At 39.9% G+C, this 26,715-nt stretch overlaps 1 protein-coding gene across 15 annotated transcripts in view; it reads right to left on the bottom strand.

Annotated features, from left to right (window-relative positions):
• Nucleotides 1–26,378, bottom strand: part of mak (male germ cell-associated kinase) — a 51,397-nt gene extending 25,019 nt beyond the window's left edge. For 2 of the 15 annotated variants that reach the window (XM_079863678.1, XM_079863679.1), the window contains exons 1-8: nt 26,308–26,369; nt 26,188–26,222; nt 12,552–12,783; nt 11,526–11,580; nt 8,848–8,969; nt 7,275–7,357; nt 2,720–2,852; nt 499–670 (exon numbers count right to left, since the gene is read on the bottom strand). In XM_079863678.1, the coding sequence (XP_079719804.1) occupies nt 499–670; nt 2,720–2,852; nt 7,275–7,357; nt 8,848–8,969; nt 11,526–11,580; nt 12,552–12,652 (666 nt within the window). In that variant the 5' untranslated portion in view covers nt 12,653–12,783; nt 26,188–26,222; nt 26,308–26,369. Of the gene's footprint in view, nt 1–498; nt 671–2,719; nt 2,853–7,274; nt 7,358–8,594; nt 8,675–8,847; nt 8,970–11,525; nt 11,581–12,551; nt 12,784–14,416; nt 14,531–26,187 lie in introns of those variants that run through there. The other 13 variants (XM_079863688.1, XM_079863691.1, XM_079863690.1 and 10 more) reach the window with 11 other exon arrangements.
• Between the last annotated feature and the right edge of the window lie 337 nt (nt 26,379–26,715).

Genomic DNA, 26,715 nt, shown 5'->3' with positions numbered 1-26,715 from the left:
GAGTGATCCATCTGTATCAAGCTAGCTAAATGTGTTTAACGTGTGAATTCTTGCTAAAAATGCAGTTATATTATGGGCCGTTGTACGGGCATGAATTGTACTCGTGATGGAGCGGTAGTGGAGCGATCTCGCAGCGAGTGAAAGTCACGACACACTTTTAAACACTCCTCACTTCATTCAAAATCACGCCGCTCCGCTCCCACTCCACCCCGCTCATATACTCTGATTCTCCAACCAAAATACATAAATGACCAGAGGACTCAACTCTCAATTAATGAATTAATGGCCCAACCAACTCAAAGTCAACAACCGACTTGCTTGAAATTATCATTCAGTCACTGGGGCTGACACTCATGATAGTGACCAATTTGCTTTTTCTCATACAGAAAACGGACATATCACTGTCCTCAAAATCAAGTTGTTTCAAGTCAACTTAAGCTGCTGTGACATGCTCTAAATTCCCTGATAAAGTTGGTTCATCTTCACATGTGATCATACCTTCTTTACTGTACCAAGGACCTGGCAGATCTTGAAGATCTCATCCACCTCACTGTTGCCAGGAAACAGAGGTCGTAGTGTGTAGAGTTCCGCCATAATGCAGCCTACTGCCCAGATGTCTATGGGTGAACTATACACTGGTGACCTCAACAGCACCTCTGGAGCTCGATACCTGAACACAAACACATAAGAAAGAGCTTTGAAATGCTCACATTTCAGCCAGTAGAGGAAACTGCTGCAAGTTGCACATACTCAGTTTCACTTCACAGGAATTTTGATATAACTTTTAAGATCTCTAGGTTGTTGGTTGAAAGTGAATTGCAGATACCATCACTGTCATTAGCAGGCATCATTTATAACAATAGATATGAAATAAAGTATGACTGAATTGAAAGAATGAATCTTTAAAATATATAACTAATAGTATTGGTAACACTTTACAATAAGGTTCATTAGTTAACAGTAATTAATGTACAATAAGGTTCATCAGTTAACAGTAGTTTATGTATTAACTAACAATGAGCAATACATTTGTTACAGTATTGATTAATCTTTGTTAATGCTAGTTAATAAAAAAGTCAAGTCAAGTCATCTTCATTTATATAGCGCTTTTAACAATGTGGATTGTTTCAAAGCAGCTTTACAGAGATAAACGAATAATTTAAGGTAAGATAGTTTTGGCTTTATAGCGGTTATTATAGAAATAAACCTAAAATTCTCGCGACAGCAGCATCTGTCAAAAGTTTAATCTTAACCGTTCTATTTCATCAGAAACGATCTGTAAACAGGGCTTTATGTGTAAAATACCGAACTTGTCCTTTAACTAATGAACCTTATTGTAAAGTGTTACCAATAATATTAGTTATATATATTTTAAAGAATCAGTCTTTCAATTCAGTCATACTTTATTTCATATCTATTGTTGTAAAAGTATCGTTGTTGCTGAAGTATCAAGGCTGTCCTTGATTTATTAGCTTATCTATATTTTAGTATTTAGCGTTTTAGTAAAAACTATTTAACTCATTTCATATAATTTATATCCCACTTTGACTTTTGCTTGAAACACATAATATACCTGACAGTTAGAGGAATTAGTACCAGATAAAATGCACATTTATTTATTTTTACTAAAAGATAATAGGCAGATTTGTATTTTAAAATTACACTGCTCTCGGCAATCCCCTAACATTATGGGTGTCTCAATACACAATTTTCCTAGAAAAGAATTTGCTTAGTTTTGCTGGTTTATGTTGTTGTGCATTTTTCAGGTTGTAAAAATCACATATTTGTTGAAAAAATGTTTTCATCAAAAAAAAAAAAATATCAGCCCTCCTAAATAGTGATAATGTATGGAAGCTTGTTTCCGCCACAAAATAACAAAATTTAAATGATAATTGCGACTTTTTATCTCACAATTGCGAGTTTACATCTCGCAATTCTGACTTTATTTCTTAGAATTGCGAGATACAAAGTCAGAATTGCGTGAAATAAAGTCGCAATTGCGTGTTATAAAGTCAGAATTGCGAGATATAAAGTCAGAATTGCGTGAAATAAAGTCACAGTTGCGTGTTATAAAGTCAGAATGACTTTATAATACGCAATTGCGAGTTTATATCTCGCAATTCTGACATATTTTCTCAGAATTGTGAGATATAAACTCACAATTGTGAGATATAAAGTCCAATTCTAAGGGGGAAAAAAATACGAACTTTTTTTTTTTTTTTTTTTTTTTTTACCTCAGAATAGTTTATCTCACAATTCTGACTTTATAACACGCAATTGCGACTTTATATCATGCAATTCTGACTTTATATCTCCCAATTGCGTATTATAAAGTCAGAATTGCGTGATATAAAGTCGCAATTGCGAGAAAAAAAGTCAGAATTCTGACTTTATAAGACGCAATTGCGACTTTATTTCACGCAATTCTGACTTTATATCTCGCAATTCTGACTTTATAACACACAATTGCGACTTTATTTCACGCAATTCTGACTTTATATCTCACAATTCTGACTTTATAACACGCAATTGCGACTTTATTTCACGCAATTCTGACTTTACATCTCGAAATTCTGAGAAATAAAGTCAGAATTGCGAGATGTAAACTCGCAATTGTGAGATAAAAAGTCGCAATTATCTCTTAAAATGTTTTATTCTGTGGCGGAAACAAGCTTCCATAATAATGTGACGTCCCATTAAACTATTTTTATACATTTACCATCGTGTTGAGACGTAGTCTGTGTAAGGAGGCCTAGAGCGGATCTCTCGAGCCAGTCCGAAGTCAGCAATTTTCACCAGTTCTGGACCCATACACAGCAAATTCTCTGGTTTCATATCCCGGTGAAAAAATCCTACAGGATAATGCCAAAAATATAGTAAAAGTCAACATGCAGATTAGAATGCATCTTAATCTGTATTGTTTGCACCCAATCTAAATACAAAGATATGGAGCCTATATAACACCATTAAAGCTTTTTAAGATTTTAAGTAACAAATTAAGTAACCACATTATACTTAGATTATGTACATGGTGGAAAATTAATACCCAATACCAGTCAAATCCAGGTATTTTTTGCCAGTGGCTGGTATTTTTCCTTAACTGCCACTGCGTTCTAGGATGCTAATGGGGAATGCCTCGGGTCTGAAGCACATGTCAAAATAAGACAATAACATTGGCCAGCGACAGCCTATGACGTCACTACTGGTGCGACCAGAGGTTAAAAGGGTGCCTGTAATACACATCATCCACTTCTTGTCTGAAGGAGATGTGGTCAGAGATGCCTGAAGCATGGCAACGAGACGCAGTGCCTTGTTCCCCTTCTTAGGGAACCAAGGTTACATTCGTTACCCAAGACATTCCCTTTTAAATAGGAACTCGCACTGCGTCCTGTGATGCTAATAGGGAAGAAATGCCCAGTCCACCGTGCTGAAGGAATGAGTGCCGTATGGCTGACATAAGTCAATGACTTCAACAGAACTAATATGGAGTCACAGTTCCTAGGGGTACACACCAGCGGTCGTCGTGACTCTATTCCCTTGGGCTAGATACCCTGCCGAGGCCACCATTGCCACCATAAATCGGCCGATCGCTGCAGCAGTTTGCTTGGTGGCACAGAGAGCAAGATCTGTGGTCCTACTGCCTCAGTGGGGAGCCCCTGACCCTGGTCCAGGTCACCAGCCATGCAGCCATTGTATGCAGGACAGCCCTGGTCTGACCCGCTGCAGCGTACACTCTGCCATTCAAATGTGATGTCACACACAGCGGTTTGGTCGGCAGACTAGGAGTCTTTAACGTCGATGCCTCCCCCAGCGAGAGGTAGCTGGCCAGCATCTCTTCAACTCGTGGCATCGACTCATTTCCGCTCACGCATCCCCTCCACTCAAGAATAATTGCCATGCTGAAATGGATGAATGCAGGCCGAATATGGTTTCTTCCACGATCTTTCAATCTCAGCGTGCAGATCCAGAAGAAACATTCAGAGACATCATTGTCCTCAACAGTCACATCCTGCTCTTCTCGCAGCCGGATCAGAGGATGTGAGTGATAGCACATCCCCCTCCAGCAGCTCACCCTCATAGCTACTGAAGAATGAGAAAGAGCCATACCTTTCTCAAATTCCTCTGCAAGCTCTATCTGAGAGCCCCACATCTCAGTTTCCTCCTCGCCTCAGCAGCAGCAGGTCCTGATCCGCAGGGCACAGACGATTGTGCAAATTCCCTCGAAAAAAGGGACAAACAAGAGTGGAGTTTCCTCATAGAGAAACTCTCGCAATGAATATATTAAGCCCTCTCGAGGACAGAGCAAGCATGCTCCTCGACCAAGTAAATCATGCACAGATTGTAAGTATCATCAGGTGCACTGACACGGATGTACACACTTCCTGAAAGCTTTCACTGCCATAACTGCCTTCGACACGTCACAAACAAACGGCTCCTGAAGACACGAAATAGGATGACGTGTACTAGAGGCACCATTTTAAACTCAGGTCGCACCAGTAGTGGCGTCACAGGCTGTCGTCAGCCAATGTTATTGTCGTGTTTTGTCATGTGCTTCAGACACCGGTAATGCCGGAGGCATTTCCCATTTGCATCCTAGGACGCAGTGCAAGTTCCCATTCGAAAGTGACCTGCTCATCTGTGAAAATGTGTACATTTTAAACAGATTTTTAAAAAATATTGTTCATATCTTTAAAGGGGTCCTATTATGCCCTTTTATGAAGTCTTGATTTTGTTTTTGAGGTATCCTAGAATATTTTCATGCTTGATTGTAAAAAAAAAAAAAAAAAACATTATTTTTCACATATTTTACATTATTACATTGTTACACTATTACATTATCTCCAGTCTGGTTGAACATGTCGTTTTCAAAGAAGCCCCTCTTTCCGAAATGGGCTGTAATTGTTAGCTGGCCCAGTGTGTTGTGATTAGCAGCGTTTAGCGCGTGTTCAGGACATGTCACACCCCTTCATAACCGCAAGCTCTACTAAGATGTAAATATTAACGTTGTCCATTTCAAACCATTTCGAGCCCAATTCAGACCCTGACAATGTTAACAAACAAGAGGATCGTGTTGAACGGATTTCAAGCATGGACTTTGCAAGCACAGATTGCACAGGGTGTTTCAGAGTGGTATGTTTGTTTTGTAATTTTCTTAAAGATACGATGTTATCCACCAGCCCGGGCGGGTATAGATATATACACTAGACGTCGCCTTGGCTACTGCAGTTCATTGGAACGAAACCGTAGCCAAGCGACATCTAGTGTATATATCTATACCCGTCCGCGGGCGGGTATAGATATATACACTAGATGTCGCCTTCGCTACTAGTTCATTGGAACGAAACCGTAGCCAAGGCGACATCTAGTGTATATATCTATACCCGCCCAAGCCCTCAGATCGTTTGAACGCGGTTGTGTTATAAGAGCTAAAAACGATATAAATACTGTTCGTTTTCTCACACAAACCGCTCGTTTCGTGTCTTAGGCCATCAATGTGTACTTACGATGGGGAATTGTTTAATTTGGACGATGGGGAATTGTTTTAATTTGAACTTTGTGCATGCTCTTTGAGACAGTATCCATAGACCTGCATGAAATGACTGACAGACAAGAACGGTTTGACCTAAAAATATCAAAATTGAAACTACTGCGGAAAAAAAGACACCTACATCTTGGATGCCCTTGAGGTAAGCTAAAACATACCAAAATTTTATTTCAAAGTGAACTATCCCTTTAAAGCTACACTGTGTAATATTTTAAGTTGATTTTTAGCAAAAAACACTTTGTTCTTTCAAAATTTATTTTCTCGTTAATGTGTAATCATTCAACCAACTAATTAAGTATTCTCGTAAGTGTATAATCTGCCATTTAGAATACATACGAGCGAGTCGCTCGAATGGCGGAAGCCATGTTGCGCATCCATCTTCAAAATACATTAGACAAAGAGGGACATACCTGGAAATTCAAGCTTCACCTTTCGTGTTTTTACACTCAGTGGCACCATGACGAATGCGAGAGGGAGATTACTCGCGACTGGTAATGTAATGTTGTTAAAACGGATTTAAAAAAAATTTTTTTTTTATAAAATTGGTATCTAAAAAAGTATCGTCCAGGAACCAGTATCGAAGTCAAGGTAGCGGTATCGAACATTTTTTTAAAGATACCCAGCCCTATACAAATACACACTAACTAAAGTTGAAAAAGTGAAAAAGCATAATAGGACCCCTTTAAGATATATCATTTCTTAAAGGTCCCGTTCTTCGTGATCCCATGTTTCAAACTTTAGTTAGTGTGTAATGTTGTTGTTAGAGTATAAATAATATCTGTAAAATGATAAAGCTCAAAGTTCAATGCCAAGCGAGATATTTTATTTAACAGAAGTTGACTACATCGAACGGCCCGTTTGGACTACATCCCTCTACTTCCTTCTTTAATGACGTCATTAAAACCGTTTTTTGACTAACCTCCGCCCACAGGAATGCTCCCTCAACTCTACCGAAATTCGTTTATGTACTTGCGCACTTCTAATAACTTACGGTGTTTACTCAGCTCTTAAGGTGATTTTCTGAAGTAAAACTGACTCTTCATCTTTTGTGTGATGTACAATAAACTTTATTAAACTCATCAGTATATGTTTGATCATCATTCAGACAGCAGACTTAAGTTGTAGGCTATTAATAAATAATGGATACATACAAGCAGATGACAAATACGTTATAATAACCGTAATTAAACTACTAAACTATACCTGTTTCATCTCTATACAGCACTCTGACTTCTGACTTTCTATACATATCATCATTCCGTAAGATGAAATTGTCCTGAGAGACTGTGCGCAAGCTCACGAAGCTCCGCCCCCTGTGTCGTGCAGCAGAAGCTTATTTGCATTTAAAGGGCACACACTAAAACAGAGCGTTTTTCTGAGCCCCAAAAAATGACAATTTAAACATGCTGTAAAAAATGATCTGTTGGGTATTTTGAGCTGAAACTTCACATACACACTCTGGGGACATCAGAGACTTATTTTACATCTTGTGAAAAGGGGCATAATACGGGACCTTTAAGGTGATGAGGGGAAAAAAGACATTTTGTGTCTTGTGGGCAAAAAGGTTCACTCCCTGACTGTGGGTGTAAAAAGTTTTTTTTTTTTTTTTTTAAATATGCAACATTTCACTATTTAAAATGTACTAATTAAGAGTTTATAAGGGTGTTATAAAGCTCCTTGAAGCATTAGAGAAGAACAAATAAAAATGTATTGAAAAAGGAAATCTTACCATGCTTGTGCACAAATGCCAAACCAGAGAGAACTTGAAACATGATGTTCCTTAGTTCATTCTCAGTAAACATCTTATTTTCCCTGATGTCAGAGAATTTCACACAGAAAAGAGACAGAGGAGAAAAGAAAAAAAAAGAAACAGAGGCAGAAGATAAGAGAGGAACAGTATTTCACCCACAAGATGTGTGAGACTCAATGGTTTTCTGTTTGATTGCAGCTCTTGGGAAAATGGTATAAGCTGAGAACGCTACCACTGAAGATGCATTATCTTCTTTGAAGAGATCATATCATGGAATGATAAATTTGATTTTAAGAGGTCATTGTACTATGAAAACAGACTAAAAAAAAACTCAAAATGTCCTTCACATTACAAAAAGAGCATTTATTGAAACTAAGCTAGCCTTCCAACCTTTCTGATGGCTGTTTCTGGCTGTGAGAAGCAACTGCTGCTTATTTCCTTCTGATAAATATAAACACAAATGCTAATTCACACTGCAACAGGCACTGACCAATGCATTTGGAATATGTTCAATGGGTGAAAATAGCCGACCAACGGAAAAAAAAAACGCTGATCCAACAAAACCAGATAAAACATGTTCATTGCCGTTGGTTAGCGCCTGTCGGTCCAGTGTGAATGAGAAAGGAAAGGAGTAGCTAAAATTAATTATTAATACGATCCCTAATCATTTTGGTTTGATCTTAACAGTTTGAAGGCACATTTCAGTGACAACTGTTAAATGTTATTGAGGGATGGGACAATAAAACAATAATCAACACACATCTGCTGAACCATTTCACATGGCAAGAGGTTAGCCAATCATAAGGCACCGATATAAAAGAAAAATATTTTAATAAACATGATATGACCTCTTTAACTGCTTATAATACAATGTGTCTGATGGGAAGTCATAGGCATTTCAGATAATCAGATTTAGTTTAACATTTTGGCAGCAGCTGAGAAACTCACACATCCTATCACCACAGAGATACAAGAACAACTGAGTCTTTAGCAGAAACAGTCCCAAGAAAGATTCAGTCTGTAGTAGGTCTGTCTGATACTGGACTAAGACTCAGTTGTTCTAGTTCAGGGATGGGCAACTTTGGTCCTGGAGGGCCACTGTACTGCAGAGTTTAGCTCCAACCCTACTCAAACACACCTGAACAAGCTAATCAGTGTTTTAGGATTATTAGAAAGCTACAGGCAGGTGAGTTTTATCAGGGTTGGAGCTAAACTCTGCAGGACAGTGGCCCTCCAGGACTGAAGTTGCCCATCCCTGTTCTAGTTTTTGGACATGAATATGACGGCCCTGTGACCTACCATGCTTATGAATAAATGATAGTCCCTGCAATATCTGAAAGCTTATATTCCTGATGACTGACTCTGGGAACAATTTGGTTCTGGAGATAGAGAATCAGCACAGCTGTCAAACAATCAATGTGCCGTTCATCAGCCACAAAGACCATTTCAAAATATTGTGACCAAGGTTAAGTTTGACTTCATTAGTATATCAAAGGCATCATGGGCACTTAATAACAGGAAAAGGTAGATGGAATATGTAATCTCTTCATACCTGTCTTTCATGAGCTGGTAGAGGTTTTCTTTCATGTATTCAAAGACAAAGTACAAGTGATCGTTCTCTCGTATCACCTCCTTTAACTTCACCACATTAGCATGATTCAGTTTCTTCAGTGACTGCAACACAGACATGAAGAAAACCAGCAGAAACATTATGAATGCCCAGATTTAACAGTTTAAAGGAGAACTCCGGTCAATTTTAACATTGAGCTAATTTTTTTGTACATTTGGAGTGCTGTCAATACAGAGAACAACGACAAAAATCGGTGTTGCCTACACCGTGTTATCCTCTTTTTACAATTTGCACCCTGTTGACTTCAATGGGGCAAGTTTTAAACCTGCTTTTAGCCTCTTAACATCCTTGATGTGTCATTACAAGTGCACAGGTCATGTGAGTGATTCCTTTGGAGTGAACGCGGGTCAGTCTGACTGCAGTAGATGTGAAAGATATGAATAAAAATGATGTTTATTAAGCCAGCGCACATACCTGTATTTACATCCTGTTTTCGGTCGAAGTCCATAGTAATCGATTGTCGAGTTCACGCGCATGATCATAGGTACTAAACCAATGCACGTGAACTCGACAATCGATTACTATGGACTTTGACCGAAAACAGGATGTAAATACAGGTATGTGCGCTGGCTGAATAAACATCATTTTTATTCATATCTTTCACATCTACTGCAGTCAGACTGACCCGCGTTCACTCCGAAGGAATCACTCACATGACCTGTGCACTTGTAATGACATATCAAGGATGTTAAGAGGCTAAAAGCAGGTTTAAAACTTGCCCCATTGAAGTCAACAGGGTGCAAATTTTAAAAAGAGGATAACACGGTGTAGGCAACACCGATTTTTGTCGTTGTTCTCTGTATTGACAGCACTCCAAATGTACAAAAAAATGAGCTCAATGTTAAAATTGACCGGAGTTCTCCTTTAACACAGTGTCCTAACCAGTACAACAGCGATACAGGCCTTGTGACAAGGCATTTTATTTTTGATATGGTTTCTATTTCTGTGAAGTCACAGCTGGGAACAAGAATTTAAAAAAAAAACTGTGTGTCTAATGACAATGATAATCTCAGGTACTGATTATGTGCTTTGTATTATCATAAAAGGGTTTAATTTTAGTTTGAATATCACTGTGCGTGACTTTAACACCCATCATGAAAGCGACACTGGATAGAATATATCTGATCTTGTATATATCTCAAACTATGAACTCTGTCTGAACAAACAAGTGTATTCCATGACAATTGTATACGTCAATAGGAAGGCTATGTATTTTTAAAGGGACACTCCACCCATTTGCATTAAGCTTTGCATTGTTAGAAACCCAGTCATACTATTGAATGGTCGTGCAACACTCTCTCATTTTCCCCTGAGACGGGAGAAATCCATTATTTACCTTTTACACTTCCTCCTACAATGACGCAAAAATCGTCATTTTGCGTCATTGTAGGAGGAAGTGTAAGAGGGGGGGATTTCTGTTGAGACTACAAGCACTAGTTCCTCATCTTTCCCAGGGGGCGGGACCCGCTCACGCTACAGACCTATTACAGATCAGTGGGTGGGACTTTACTCTCTGAAACTGAAAGCAATATCCTCCATCTTGTTTGAAGCTAAGCTAACAGGCGCTGTGGAGACAGATGTAAAGTAATGACAATAGCGGAGGAGAGTGCTCAATATGATATAGAAGAAGAGGATTTCGGAAGTCTGATGCTTGAATCAGGTGTTTGTGGCTACCTTTACAAGCCGCATTATAGCGAAGAGCAGCCGAGGCAGAAGACCTGCCTGCCGCGGACGAGGAGCCCGGACTGGCTCGAGTTAGGGCGGACTGGTGGCGCCGGTGATCTCACTATGCAACTACGAACCGCTACGAACACAGAGATAGAGTCCGTCTGCGGCAAAGAATTTCAACGATGACAATTTCTCCTGGACGAAATCTCTGAATCAGACGAGGACACGGACGTTTGTGTTGAGAACTATCCTAGTTTCGCACCGCATATGTTCTGACTGAACATCCAGGTACCATGCAATAATTCACCTTTTCGAAAGAAATACAAACGAGGAGTAATGCACTAATGAGTTCGCCAACTAACTAGACATTTTGTGTGAATGTGAAATGAATTTTAAGCTCTGGTGGTAGCTAGCCTTGTAGACGGAAGAGTGATTTCTCTTATAGGCAGATATGCGCTTTCTGGATTAGTGGGAGTGGCTTGCGGAGCTGTGCAATGTGGTGCATTGTGGGAGTTGTTGTCTTTCATACAAATGCGTCCTGAAGTTATTTTTTGTCTTTCCTCGGTCACGAAGGCACCAAATTCAAAATTTATTTTACATTTCGACTACATATATGACCCACTTTAAATAAAAAACAATGTTCAAATGGGTGGAATGCCCCTTTAATGAAGTTAAATTTTGTATAAATTTATTTAATTGATTATTTACAAGTTTAAGTCAGCACTTGTAAAGCCCACCCACAGGCTCTTCTGATTGGCTGTTATTTGTGATTTTGTCATGTCTTATAGCCTTGTCACGTCTGGTGTGGACAAACTGCTTATTGCTGGAATATTGTCGCGTCTGGTTAAGGCACAGTGTAAATTCTAAAGTTCTGATGACAATTTCTCTTTTTTGGATTATTATTCCTGAATTTGTGTACTCTGAGTTCGTACCTTGACCTCTCTCAGATTCATGCACTCTTCCCAAGAGTAGAACTTCCTCTTCATTCTGTGAGAAACACAATGACTGATCTCATCTCCATGGTTTCATTGCTAACAAACAGTTTGTCAATCATCAGAATCTACCACCCCATTATTAATGGAACAATGCTAATATACCTTTACTTTTTTAGTCTCAGAATCGTTTCTAAACTCCAACTCAACAATTTATCAGTGTCATCATTAGAAATGTTCACAGAAGTCTCTGTGTGGCTTTTTTCATATATTAATGTGTGTAGTAAAAAATAGTTACGTTGGTATTGCTGTTTATTATTATGTACAGTTATGCTGGTGCATATAAATGAATATGATTTAATATCAATCTTGCTTGCATTCCTTTAGTGAAAAACATAACGTAATTATTTTTAATAGATTTTTACTGTATTTTAGTTCTTGCATTGAACTTGTAAAATCTACTTTGTGCTTTTTTCGTTTCTACACCGGCCACTGCGGCCAGCCATTGTCCATGTCAGATGTTCCAGTTTCTAAAAGATACTAAAAAAAAAAGGCTAGAATTCTTAGTTTCATTATAATAGCCCCTCTCCAGCAGCTGATATACAGGACTGCATGAGAGCTGAGCCTGAAAGTCCACTTGGAATTATGTAAGAGAGAGCAGTGTTGATACTGAGGCAGACTTGGCCACTTTCACTGCTTTCACCGTCACCCAGGTATCAATTTGCATAGTGAATCAACTGTTCCGGCACAGTTACTACACCTAAGAGGGGCATTTATAATTCACATCACCAGTCCCCATTCAATGAGCAGAAGTACGTGTTGGGTGAACCTGAACTGCATAATTGCATCCCATAGGAAAGTCTTGGTGAGGCGGTAACTATTTCTTACTACACTCACTAAAAGAGAAGATCCTCAGAGAATGCAATATAACATAGTAACATACTGGAAGTATGTGCAGATGCAGTTTTGGTTTGTTTGTTCTTGGTTTGCTTTTGGTTTTGGACGCAACGTAATTGTTTGACGCACCTCTTGATGGCCACTAGCTCTCCAGATTCATTGCTTTTTCCCATCAGAACACTGCCGTAGGTCCCATCGCCCAGCTGCTTGAGTGTTGTGTAACGGTTCATCTTTACCTTCACCCAGAGAAGCAGTACTGACAGACGGACGTCTCTCCTCACAAATCACCTGATCATACCTGTCCTGTAGATGAGCTTAAGAGAAGTCCAGCAGTGAAAGCCACTCCATCCCACTGTTAGCACTAAAAACAAATACAGAAAATGGAAAATCATGCACTGGTTAATGTACCGTATTGTTCCAAAATATAAGACAATGTTTTGGAGTTGTCTTACATTCAGGATCTAAACTTTAACGTCAATAATACACCCGCAATGAGTACAACGAATGTTCCGCCCAGGACTAATAAGTCATCAAGAGTCATCAAGCAGCAGAGTCATCAAACAATTTATTAAGCAGCCAAGAAATATGTTGTGTCATGTTAGAAGACAGTCTTAAAAATTTTAACAGTCAAAGAAAAGCTTACTGCGGTCCTAAATGCGGCCACCTTAAAGAAACTGACAGGTAAGTGTCACTACATAGCTGAAAAAAGAAATGAGGGGCTGCCCATAACCACAGCCGTCATCCAGCTAAAGGCACTGGAAATCGGCAAAGAGCTCGCCTCAAACTTACCCACCAGCGAGGCCCATCATTTCTTATTTCAGCTATATACTGCCTGTCAATATCCTTGATGTGGCGTAATGGATTAGCGCTTGCCATCCGACTTCAGGGAGAAACTGCTGTCTTTTCAGTGCTATGTGATCAGCCTAAAGAAAAAACACTCATATTCCCTGGATCAGATAGGTTATAACTGCAGATTAAACACCTGTGTTTTTTTGACATGTTAGCATCTGTCACTGAACATAAAAATGTGAGAAATTAGTATAGTGACATCTACTAAATGAGAACTTCAGGTTATTTTTATGGTAGCTATGCCATAAAGTGTTTATTTCTGAATGTGATTTTTGGTACATTTTACCAGAATTTAACATACGTTAAATACAAAAATTCTAAATGTTAATATGAAAAATTTGCAATATGAAATTTTAAAGGAGAAATTTAAAAGACAGGATTTGGTCTTCAAAATGCCTTTTTCCAAAAAGATGCATCTTGAAAAGGGGGGGTCGTCTTATATTCGGAACAATGCGGTATCTATGGAGTAAAAGTCCTGTATCATGTTGTGTAATCTAATTTATTGACATTAATCTATGCTTCATGATTTTACTGATAGCAAATTAATTTGAAGAACTATTTCTGATGTATGTGCACAGTTTGTATGTAGTTTGTTTATTAATAGTAGTTGACGCATAACATATCCATGGACATTTTTTTTTTTTACATTTCAGCGTAGTCTGCATGAAATGGAAGTTCCGACCGACTTTACTACCGTATTTCTCATCATTAATTCATAAGTTATAACATTTTGATTCCAAAGAGAAAAACAATGTTTTAAAAAAAAATGAATTGTTCACAATAATAGCAACAACATGCATGAAAATAAAGAGGGTCAATTTTGATTTCATGACAACTTTAAAATTGATATGAAATCTTATGTCCTGTAACTGATCATGAGAAAGACTACTTTAAGTTTTCATAATTTGCCTTTCATTAAACATGCCATGTAGTTTCTAAGTTCATATGAGGCCATAAAAGCTGCATGAATACTTATAGCAAATTAGAAAAATGTTGTCTAAAATATTTTAAAATGGAGCACAGCATGTCAAACCAAAAGATGTCAACTACCCATGTCCATTTCCAATTTAATGAGATCTCTAAAAGGAGATACTATACACCAATCAAACAATTACAAATAAAACTTGTCTGTGAGCACAGTGTACCTTCTCGGTGTTGTATTTATTTTGGCCTTCGACTGGTTATTTGAGAATACATCTCATGTGTTCCTGCATTATTGCTGCATCATGGGACAGCACACTACAGCAACTGAAGTATACCTGATAAAGAGGTTATTGGACAATTACATCAATTTCTTCAATTATTGATCAGATGAAGGACCTGCACCTAGACATGACCACAACACAGCCCTGAAGTGTCAGCAGAGACAGTGTCAACTAGACTATCCCCTGCAAAGGCCTCATAGGGGCTGTTTACACCTGGCCACTTTATGCGTTTTCTCAGATCGGATAGCTATCTGATTTATCAAAACGATTAGCCTACATTTACACCTGGTCACATAAATGTGTTTTAATGTGCATATTAGGGGTGGCACGGTACATGAAAAAACATCCGAACCGTTCGGTTCACTTGTCTCGGTTCGGTGCGTGTGTGCGTCGCACGCATAGACTGTAAAAAAATATGGACGTAGTATCCGTGACGTCACCCGTAGGTTTCTGAAGACCGTTTGTGCCTAAAGTGGGCGGAGCTGGCCGTCGCCATCTTGGCCTCGCGTCACCTCGCGTCACTCCCGGATAACAGAAAATGGGCAAAGAGGCGGGGCGTGAGTGGAGCTCAGGAGCCTGTCTATCTGAAATCACCACCTAGCTCGACGTGATCGAGTTAGCTCATAAACTGTCTAGCTCAGGCTGGGGAGGTAATGCTATAACGTTATGCTGCTTACAGTACCAAGTCGCGACTGCACAGGGCCTCGCGCTAAAGTGACAGTTGATGATGTAAAGCCAATTAAAAGTTCCTATTTTTGCCCTTCGAAATATTATAATAGTTAAAAGACATGGCTACAAGTGAGACTGTGTATCGTGATTCTGTACTGCTAGTTGAAAATGTATTATGCAGTAACTTAAGTTAATATTACTCTTGAGTGTGTGTGACAGTGATTTGTGCATACATGTCAGTCACTTTTTTTATAGTCTATGGTCCGTCAGCGCGGCGTCGCTCGTCAAGTTCGTAGAGAGCTTTCTGATTTTGGCCGCCTCTCAAATGGGTTAAACCATAGATATATTATTGCCTATGAAGATCAAGTAAATGCGCTAGAAAATCCGCGCTCATTCAAGGATGTGCATTTATTGCATGGACGGAGAAAGCGCCGACGCCTGCATGATTTCATCTGACGGTACATAAGCATATTATAATCTATCTGTTCCGGGAGAGCAGAACGAACGAGCCTTTATTGACGTTTTTAAATCTGAAAACTCCAAAAACCAACGAAATTGTCAGACATCCATTAGTGCATGTTCACAGGGGAAAACAGAAATACAGCGCTGGTTGTTCTCTCGAACGATACTCGACGACAACGACGGAATCCTAAACCGTGGGCGAAGTAACTTAATGGGTGTATTAAATTGTATGAAATAATCCCGAAAAAAAGCACAAACACTGCAGAGATGGCAAGTTCAGCAGCTAACATTTGCTGAGGTGAAGTGACGGCTAACAGCAGTCAGCAGACAAACGGCTAGCATTGACATCAGCGGCAATCCACCTGTCACTCAAGTGGCCACGCCACACCCTTAATTATGCAGAACTTTAAATATTAATCAACTAAACGGATGAGTTATAAAAAAATTCACCCCCCTCACAGTTGTCATGAAGGGCAAACTTAGCTGTATAGACCAAAGCCACATACAGACACCAGGCTGTAAATACGTTTTTTTCTGCTGTAAAATTGGGCATTTTAACATGGGGAGATACAGATTTGACTCCCTTTTGACAACAGCCTCAAGCGGCTAGTCAATGAATTGCAGTTTAACTCACTTCCGTGTTGGTTTCAAGAGAGAGACGGGGAGGTTGCCGCTTGGTCGCACGGTTCGCACGGTTCGACGCATGCGCAATGTAGCCTCGTGCCCGTGCTAATACAATGCTTAAAGGGTAACTAAACCCCTGGTCAGAGCCTGACTCCACCCACTGGCAATATTTGAAAAATGCTAGAAAAGTGGGCAGACCGCAGAGGAGATAGAGGGGACGAACCGAGGGCTGGGCTGAGCGGGGGGGCGTGCACCTGAGACCCGCAGTGACAGATTAATTGACAGCTGCTGTCAGACTCTAAAATGGAGAGTGACTCACAGGGTCGCAAGACGACGTAAAGTACATGCATCTGATGAGTTTTATCGAGTTGATGTCAATAGCGCGCGCTCTCTGTAGGCATATTCATATTTTGCAGCTATGTGAAAAAATCCAGCAAAATGCGCCGCCGCGTTTGTCGACCCCAGTGGATTAACTTTAGCCTAACCATAAATTGTGATTATATATATGATCACTCACATCAAGACGCCGCTGCGGATGTGGAGTCCATGCAGGAGGAGCAGCGTTTCGCACTGCGTCGCTTTTCAGCGCGAGCTGTGTGGAGAAGCCCATTTCCACCTGGAAAGCTATGCAGTCCAGCAGTGCTGTTGCAACCAGCAAACCTACACCTACGTACCCTCCCGATCACTGTAGTAAATACAGATAAATCTACGCTAACTTGAAGCTATCCTTACTGATGCAATACTATGCTAGTGTGTTAGCTCTAGCTCGTACCAAGGGAGGGCGTGGTGAGCTCGTACCAAGGGAGGGCGTGGTGAACTGGAACCTGCTTACGTAGCGTTGTACCGCCTACGTCACACAGTACCGCAAACATCCAATAGGAAAATTCAACTGCAGTAGCCACCGTTCAACCTGAAGAGGGAAGCACTCAGACGTTTTTACACCATATATTGTAGAATTAAAACATTTTATACCCAAATGTCAAAAAAAGTTACTCGAATCAATGAACAGCACTAATAAAGCCCCATTCTTACAGATCATTAACTAAAAAAAGTTGGTTTAGGGTTTAGTTACCCTTTAATCATAAATCAGACGTATGTAGAATAACATTACGATGTCCAGCAATCGATTTAAATAGTACACTGGGTTTACTTAGACATTTAATGAGATCTACTCCACTATATGTTGTTTTTTTCACGTGAATAGATACATAGATTATCTATTTCACGTATGTACTTCAATGGTCCAGTGGCAGAACTTTTGCCAAGGGTGTCAGATGTTCTGAGTTCTAATCCGCACTCGTATATATATATATATATTTTTTTTTTCATCAAAACCGATTATGTTTATCAGTGGTTGTATATCAAGCAGGGACAGATTTGTGTGAATTTTGTATTGTGATTTCACCGGAACGAATAGAGTAGAGTCTCCTCAATGGATTGAAGCGCGCGTCCGAGTGAAGAATGTGCGGCCGCTGCGGCGTGTGCACGAGCCACAAGAGAACACTGTAACAGCGCCACTGATCGCAGCGGCAACGAGCACTTTGATCACTTGATTAAAAGCTGCTTTGAAACAATCTACATTGTTAAAAGCGCTATATAAATGAAGATGACTTGACTTGATTAAAAAAAAACACATTTCAGCGCTAGATTGCTTCTTATTTAACAAACGAGCGAAACAAATACTTTGCTAGTTAACTGGAGATGTTTTATTTATTTGTATTGGTACATCCGTGCTGCGAGATAGTATCGACCCTGGCAAAAAGTGGTGGGAACATGTCCCACTCGCAAATTACGCCTATGATGACGAGGCACGAGGAGAAATTGACAAAGAACTGTCCGACACAGCCCACGTAGCTCTCACTACAGATGGATGGACCTCCAGGGCGACTGAAAGTTTCCTTAAGTAAAGTAAAGTAAAGTAAAAATAAATAAATTAATAATTAGATAATTAAGCTAGCCTATATATCATATGCTGAAGTAAATTTTTGGAATGTTAAAGATTAAAAGAAAAAATAACAACATGAACCGTACATAACCGAAAACCGTGACCCTAACCGTGATACGAACCGAACCGTGGGTTTTGTGAACTGTGCCACCCCTAGTGCATATGCAGATTTAATGGAGGTCACGTCACCGAAAGCAACAGATATGAGCTGCAATTTATTGATCATCAGCTAGGCTAATTTCAAAATCAAAGACCGAAATAAGACAGAGCGGCAACCGCCCTGGTAAGATCATTTCATTTCTTTACTTTTAATGAAGATGATTGTGTTTTAAGCGTCTGCGACTTACTTTCACTTTGATTTGCGGTAGTTTGTGCATTGGCTTGATGAACAGATGCTCAGCTGCTCATCTGCGGTGATGCATGTTGCAGTAGCGCTGTCATATCTGGCTATAACATGTTATATAGCCTATAACACGCTCTCACACGTTTATTTTTTAGCATTGTTGGGAGGAGTAAAATTTACATATGTGGTTTCAACAACAAGATGCATACACTTGTCCAGTTCCGTCTGGAATGCGACCCAGACCACCTCCTGAAGTGGTTTGAGCGATCAGATTTAAATCTGTCTCGAAAGTGTTTCGGAGGGCATTTACACCTGGGGCCTCATGTATCAATCATGCGTACGCACAAAAACTTTGCATATGCCAGCTTTCACGCTCACGATTGGATGTACTAACAGTGAAATTAACGTGAGAATGTGCGTTCCTCCACGCCAATTTCATGTCTGGCGTACGTACATTTCTCATTGTTTTTGTCCGTTGGCGACTCTTACAGGCAATGAAGTGAAGTTGCAAACATTACACAACGAATTGTTCTACAAGACTATCGCACCACCACCTGTGGGAAGCATTGCTATTAATTTGCAATTTATAAAATAATTGACATATTGTCACACGAGCCTTATGGGAATATTCTATCAATTAAGCAATTAAGTAAGAACATATAAAAGCATATGCAAATTGATACAACCCTTATTCTATGGCAATGGCAGCTTTGGCCTTATTAGAGGACATTGCTAATGGCAGAATCCGAAGAGAACGAGTTTTTAGGGACCACAATGATTTTCTGGCCCAGGATGATCACTGGCTTATCAGCCGTTTCAGATTTCCAAGAGCTATCCTCTTGGAGCTCTGTGCTGAGTTGGGTCTGAATCTAGAGAGAGAGAGACAGCGAGGAGCCACACAATACCCGTTCCCTTGCAGGTGCTGACAACACTTGGTTTCCTGGCAACTGGTTATTTCCAAAGGGAACTGGCAGACCGCTCAGGAATAAGCCAGTCGTCTTTCAGCCGCGCAATGCCAGCGGTATGGGTCGGGATCATCCGCATGTCTACCAGGTATAAGGTTCCCATATGATGCAGTTGACCAGCCAAACATTAAAACGCAATTTGCAGCGATAGCCGGTTTTCCTAATGTAATCCCAGCGATCGACTGCACACACATTGCTATTAAGCCGCCATCTGAAGAAGAATTTGCATATGTGAATCGGAAACATTTCCATTCAATAAATGTGCAGATAATATGTGATGCACAAATGTGCCTAACAAATATTGTGGCAAGGTGGCCTGGGTCAACCCATGATTCATACATCCTTACAAACAGCATGGTTGGGATGAGGCTCCAAGCTGGCAGGGTGCGCGATGGGTGGCTTCTTGGTGAGTGATGCATTTAAAGTTATGGTTCTATCTAATTGTATTTTTTTTATTTTCATTTAATTATTCAACAACCCTTCAGGAGACCGCGGTTATCCACTAAAGACGTGGCTTTTAACCCTTTGGTGGATAACCGCGGTCTCCTGAAGGGTTGTTGAATAATTCAGTTAATAATCAGTTGTAGAGCGGGCGATTGGGCAGCTGAAATGTCGGTGGCGCTGCCTTGACAGGACTGTGGGGATGCTGTTATACCACCCTGACAAGGTGTGCCGCATTGTGCTGGCCTGTGGTGTGCTGCACAATGTCGCGCACAGGCATGGCATACCACTTGGTGAGGTGGCAGCACCGCCAGATGACCCTGACCCAGGACCAATGTATGTGCAGCCCAACCAACAAGCCATTCAGGCCCGTCAACATGTGATTGCGACATTATAAATGGTAATCGGAGACAAAGTTCATTTTTTGACCAATTCCTTTAATGAGTGGCTTATGTCTGTGAGTGCGTCAGTGATATTTTTCCGATGGCCATAACGATTTGCTGTTGTGACTCCAGAACAGCATGCATCAAGACGCGGCCAGATGGACGGGCCTCAGCACTGGGGGGAGCACTGGAAACGCTGGGCACAGTGGGCACTGGCTGCTCAGGAAGGGCGGATTCCGAGTGCGTGCCAGTGGATGTTCCGGTTGTTGCACCATATGAGTCTAAATAAACACAGACACATGTTAACTGTGATTTGAGTCTGTTCCTTATTAATGGGTACACGCATTTGCCATAAATGCAATGGATACGTAAAATCTCTGGTGTACTTTTGGTCAGCTACATTGCAAGCATTTGAAAATTAAATAGGTAAGCTATGTGTACCAAAGTAAAAACAAATGAGAAATTGGTTACCTTCATGGCAGTCCTGTAGTAAATCCGAATCTCCCACAGCAGCAGATACTACTCCAGAGAGTAAAGTGTCACCCATAATTGAGGCAACTCTCTGCTCAAAGGGTGTAAGTTCATCGACCCCTTTACCACTGCCTGTTCTGCCCACACTTTGTCGGTGCTCAGCAGTTCTCCGTTTAATGTCCACCTTTATATCAGACCATTTCTTTTTAAGGTCATGTACAGTGCGACTTTCAGATCCCACCGCATTGACGGCATCAGCCAAACTCTCCCACTCATATTTTTTTCCTTTTGTTATTAATTCCGGAGGACAAAGTTCCAAATAAAATATTTTTTTCTCGTTTCTACCTCCGATAGTAGCACCTCCAATTCACTTTCTGTAAAGTTTCGTTTCTTGCCACTTGCTTTAGCCATTTTCTTACTGCTTTCTTTTGCCAAAGTGGACTCATTACCATATTTAAATTGATTTAATTAAGAGAGGAGACTGGGTGGGGCATTGTGCTCGTGCATGTGCGCTCAATTTTACGTTAATTGGGATGTGCAAAGAGAATATGCGTGGGATCCTTCGTACGCAGAGATTCATACATCTGTTTTTTTTTTGTGCGTACGCACATTTACAGCTTTGTCCGTACGCAATGTTTTAGTACGAATTCAACGCAAGTCTTTGTACATGAGGCCCCAGGTCTTTTCAAGATCGGATAGCTATCCGATCACAGAAAACGCATGAAGTGGCCAGGTGTAAACAGCCCCATATACATAAAAAGGCTGTTGTTGTTGTTTTCACAACAAACGCTGTATTATGCATGTCAGACAAGTAATCTCACTTTGCAAAGAAAGACTATGCGCCCGTGCACAAACGCATTCAAATGCAGAGTCAGTGTCCATGCCGAAGTTTGAAGTTTCAACAGTATCGCTTTCAAAACCCGTTTTCAAAAACTTGCACTTTGAAAACTTCAAAGTTTGTGTCCTCAGGCCACCAAAATGCCATTGTCTTATGAAGTAAGAAATTATGTTTACTTAATTATTCAGTAAAATTAAATGTTATTGCGAATATTATTGTTACTTGTTTATCATTGTGTCAGTGTTTTATTTGCTGACTTTAGCTAATTTCTTTGCATGAAGAACAACACAGTGACGTTTGTCCGTTTAGGGCTACTGTAGAAACATGACGGTGCAAAATGGCGACTTAACATGTAAGGGGACCCGTGGTGTACATGTAGGCTAGATAGAAACTGCTTATTCTAAGGTAATAAAAATGTAACGGTTCATTATGTAAGGTCTTTATACACCACTGAAAACATAGTTATGTATATGATATTGCATCTCTGTCAACAGATCCTCCTACATATTACACAGTGCACCTTTAAGCTAGACAATGACTTTCTTCAAGAGCTGCTGTACAGCCAAAACAATCATTGTTAGCCTATCTATTATCACTGTAAAGCTGCTTTGAAACAATCCGTAATATTGTAAAAAGTGCTAGCCTACATAAATAAAGGTGAGTTGACTTGACTTGACTATTACTTGACGTTTACTTGTCAATTCTTGACAGCACATTTCTCACAAATTCTCTGTACCGTCCATTATGCATCTGGATTTTTTTTTCTTGGTAATTATCATTATTCCAAATAGGGATTTTAAGTTAGATTCTCAGTTCTGTACAGTATTAAACTGAAAAAAAAAAAAAAAAAAAAAAAGTAAAATCATAATTAAAAGCAATACAACAATATTACCCTTGTGTGTGTAGATAACATGTTAATGTACACTATAAAGCATTGGAACACATGACTATTATACCAACAGGGACCGTAATGACATTGCATTCTAAACATAGACAATTAGACATTTATATGGAGTTGGCCCGCCTTTTCCTTCACTCTTCTGGGAAGGCTTTCCACAAGATTTGAGCATTTCTGTGGGAATTCATCCAGTATGCTCCAGTATGGTCACGCACTGTGGTCAGGCACAGTTCCTTCCAGTTCAAACCAAAGGTGTTTGATGGGGTTGAGGTCAGGGCTCTGTGCGGGCTACTCGAGTTCTTCCACACCAAACTCACCCAACCATGTTTTTATTGACCTTACTTTGTGCACAGTCATGCTAAAATAGGAAAGGGCCTTCTCCACACTGTTCCAACAAAGTTGGAAGCATAGCATTGTCCAAAATGTCTTGGTATGCTGAAGCACTAAGATTTCCGTTCACTGGAAGTAAGGGACCAAGCCCAACCCCTGAAAAACAGTCCCATGCTATTATCCCTCCTTCACCAAACTTTACAGTTGGCACGATGCATGCAGAATCAGATAACGTTCTCCTGGCATCCACCAAACCCAAATCACCCATCAGACTGCCAACAGAGAAGCATGATTCCAAAGGCACGCAGCAGGGTGCTTTACATCTCTCCATCCAATGCTTGGCATTGTACTTGGAGGTGAGAGGCTTGCATGCAGCTGCTCAGCCATGGAAACCCAATTCCAACCCATGCACCGGGAACACTTCCTATAATACCTGTACTTGTTACATCGTAAGAAGAAATGCATCTACGCTAATATTAGTCTGTCTGTCTCATCCTTATCCCGAGGTTACCATAGTCAGCCGGATCTGGTCCTTATCCAGATCAGATGGTGGACCTGCACCTAGACATGACCAAAATGCAGCCCTGAATGTCAGCAGAGACCATGTCTACTAGACCAGTGGTTCCCAACCTTTTATTGTCTGAGACCCCCTTTTTCCCAAGAAAATATTTTAGGGCCCCCCTTCACATTTAATTATATTATCGCTCTTGTTGGTTAGCAGCAAGGATGACAAAATATGTTGTTTTCAAGCAAACGGTAGGCTATGTTTATTACTATAACCAGATATGTTTAAGCACAAATAATAGCCTATAGCCTAATATTGAAAATACAATAACAAAAACATCAGTGGGCCATTTGTAATTTAAAAACGTAAGCCTAAGAGTAACCTATAAATTGGCCCTATTTGAATCGCAATAAAAAAAATATCAGTATTCACACTGGTGTGTAGGTTAAAAAAAAAGAATGAATAGGCTATTACAAAATTACTGCTGTCTGGGACCTCAATACTTGCATGTTATTTGTGAGGCTTTATCAATAAGTGTGAGTATCTTCCGGTCGTGAGTAATTTGGTCAATGCGTGGAGAGATCTTTAACAGGGTAAGACATCTTTATCATCCTCAAGGGTCAGTCTGGCCCATGTATTTGGTTTTTAAGGCTGTCATGGTTAAAATCCCATTTTTTGGTCAGCCAGGGAATGGATAAAATTAGCTAATGTAATATGATCGTTCTCCTTAAAGCATGCATTCCTTTTTTGCGCTATAGCGATCGTTAATAAACATGCGTTTTGTTAACAGAATAATGCATCTTTCGGAGCCGGAATTACTTCTCTGTGTTTGGCTATGACGAGTCACGCAGGTCAAGTACCACTACTCCGCGGCGGCGGCGATGTTAAATAGTCCCAATATAAACACTTATTATAGGTGTACCATAGTGATTCAGAATAAGACAAAAACACGGTTTGGAAGATGGATTCATGATGAACTCGCTCATTATATACATTTTGTACATTTTTAACATAGAAAAAGTTACGGACGACTTGAATGCTCATTACTCAAAACTTTTCAAAATATGACGCGACCCCCCAGAGAGCTCGCCGAGACCCCCTTGTGGGCCGCGACCCCCCTGTTGGGAACCACTGTACTAGACTATAGCTTGTGAAGGCCTCGTCGACATGACAGCCATTGGCACAGATCCTCAGCAGAGACCTCAAGAACCAGACAGGTCCTCCGCACAGACCCTATATGGCAAACTTCGGCTCCACACTGGCGTTATGAATTGATCTTCAAGCAAAAGGAACTGGTCAAATATTTGAATGCTACCAATCCCGATCTGAACTCTGACTTGTATGAAACAGCCTGAATCATAATGACACAATGTTCCATCATTGGCCAGAGGAGGACTGGCCCCCCAGCTGAGCCTGGTTTCTCCCAAGGTTTTTTTCTCCATTTCTGTCACCTAATGGAGTTCGGGTTCCTTGCCAATGTCACAACTGACTTGCTTAGTTGGGCACACTTATTCAACAATATTATTGACCTGACTGCTCTGACTGTGTTGTATGAGAACTGAACTGAGCTGGATGATGACATAATTTTTTGCAGAACTGCTTTATAGATGAAATTAACTAATTAAATAATTGGTGATATTACAATGAAACAGAATCAACACTGAACTGACTTCAGCTGAACAACAGCCAAAATGCATAATTTTCCTGTTATCACTGTGAAGCTACTTTGAAACATACTGTACTGTATAAAGCGTTATATAAATAAAGGTGACTTGACATTTATTTCCATCAAGAGGTGCATACATTTTTGGTCAGGATCTTGTATTGACAAGCACTCTGTCTACTCCAGCATATCCCAAAGACTTTCAATAAATTTTGGACTCAGATCTCGACTGAAAATGATTATTCATGCTCCCTCCCAACCATTCTTTCACAATTTGAGACTTGATGAATATTGACACATTGTCACCCTGGAATATGGCCATGATATGTCTTCCTACATGGTTGTTTAAGAAATGAAAATCTGCACACTTTAGAAGAACTGTAGAATAACTGTTGCTAAACATATAACATGTTAGAAACATAATAATCACTGCAATTATGATCCAATCATAGACTCTTAAGATTTGCCTATGACTAGATTGATATGTTCTTAAAACACTTAAGTTAATGAGATTCCCTCTAATGCAAGGCCTTCACATCGGTCAGGCTAAAGACAAGTCAATTCATCATTCAGGTCAATTCATCCTGATAAAATTACCTAAACAGCACACAGGGAAAAAAAACTTTTTTTTTTTTTTTAAACTAACACAACATAATTAAATTGATTTTAAAAACCTCATATATTACAAATATGCCCAAATGCAAGAGGCCAAACATGAATGGTGTTCTGTGAAACGGCGTAGGCCTAGCCTAAATTACATGATGTTCACAAAAGAGATCTCTGTCAGTAATCTGGTTTAAGAGGTATTACTGGATCAACAGAGAACACATGGATTTAAGATGCTCTTCAAGGTCACTCAATAAGCTAAACACGTGTAAAATAACATGGGGGGGGGGACAGAAAATCAAACTATAAACATAAAATAGAAATAGAAACATGATTTTACGAGTGTTCCGAGAATGCGTTTAAATATGACCAGCATAATCTATCAACACTTTGGGTTATTTATTAGAAGTGCAACATAAAGACGCCTAAAGAGTCATTAGCTTTGCATCATTCATTGTCATTCACCATTATTCATCTGAAATGTGTTTTCATTTGATTCTTGTGGGCTGATTGTAAATGTTTTGCTCATTCGCATGATCTTCCGCATAGTTCTGCTCCGTAAACTCACCCGTTGTGATGGCACTCCTCCCTGTTAGTCCTTGCCTGTGTGTGTAGATATGACAGATGTGTTTAAAAGATATAAAATGTGAGTTTATCTCTCTGTTAAAGAGGTGTGATCCATCCTCACCCTGGCAACCGACACGCGCGACAGCAAACAACACTCAGCCAGCCGGAAGTCTGAGGGTCACGTGGAAACGCAAAGGTTCATGGGGCTTGTTGTTCATTGTTGTTCCATTATTTTTTTTAATCTCGTGGGAATTAAATGGAAATAAAAGCTGATAGACCTGCAAAAAAAAAAAAAAAAAAAAAAAAAAGTTAAATACTAATATATATTATATATATATATTGGAGGAAGAAATTGTAGCCAGTGAAGTACGTTATTGCAAGACAGCCTAGATCAAGTCAATAACAGAGCAAATATTTTGAAGGAGTAACACAACTGAAGATCTCAAAAGATAAATAAAACTGTCTGCACACTTGAATCCTTTCAGCAAATTTAATAGCCAAGCTTTCGGTCAAACGACCATCCTCAGGG

The sequence above is a fragment of the Squalius cephalus genome (assembly GCF_949319135.1).
Source record: "Squalius cephalus genome assembly, chromosome: 25".
NCBI classification, from domain to species: Eukaryota; Metazoa; Chordata; class Actinopteri; order Cypriniformes; family Leuciscidae; genus Squalius; species Squalius cephalus.
Note: the sequence above shows the minus strand (reverse complement) of the source record. Positions and strands in the feature narration are given on the sequence as shown.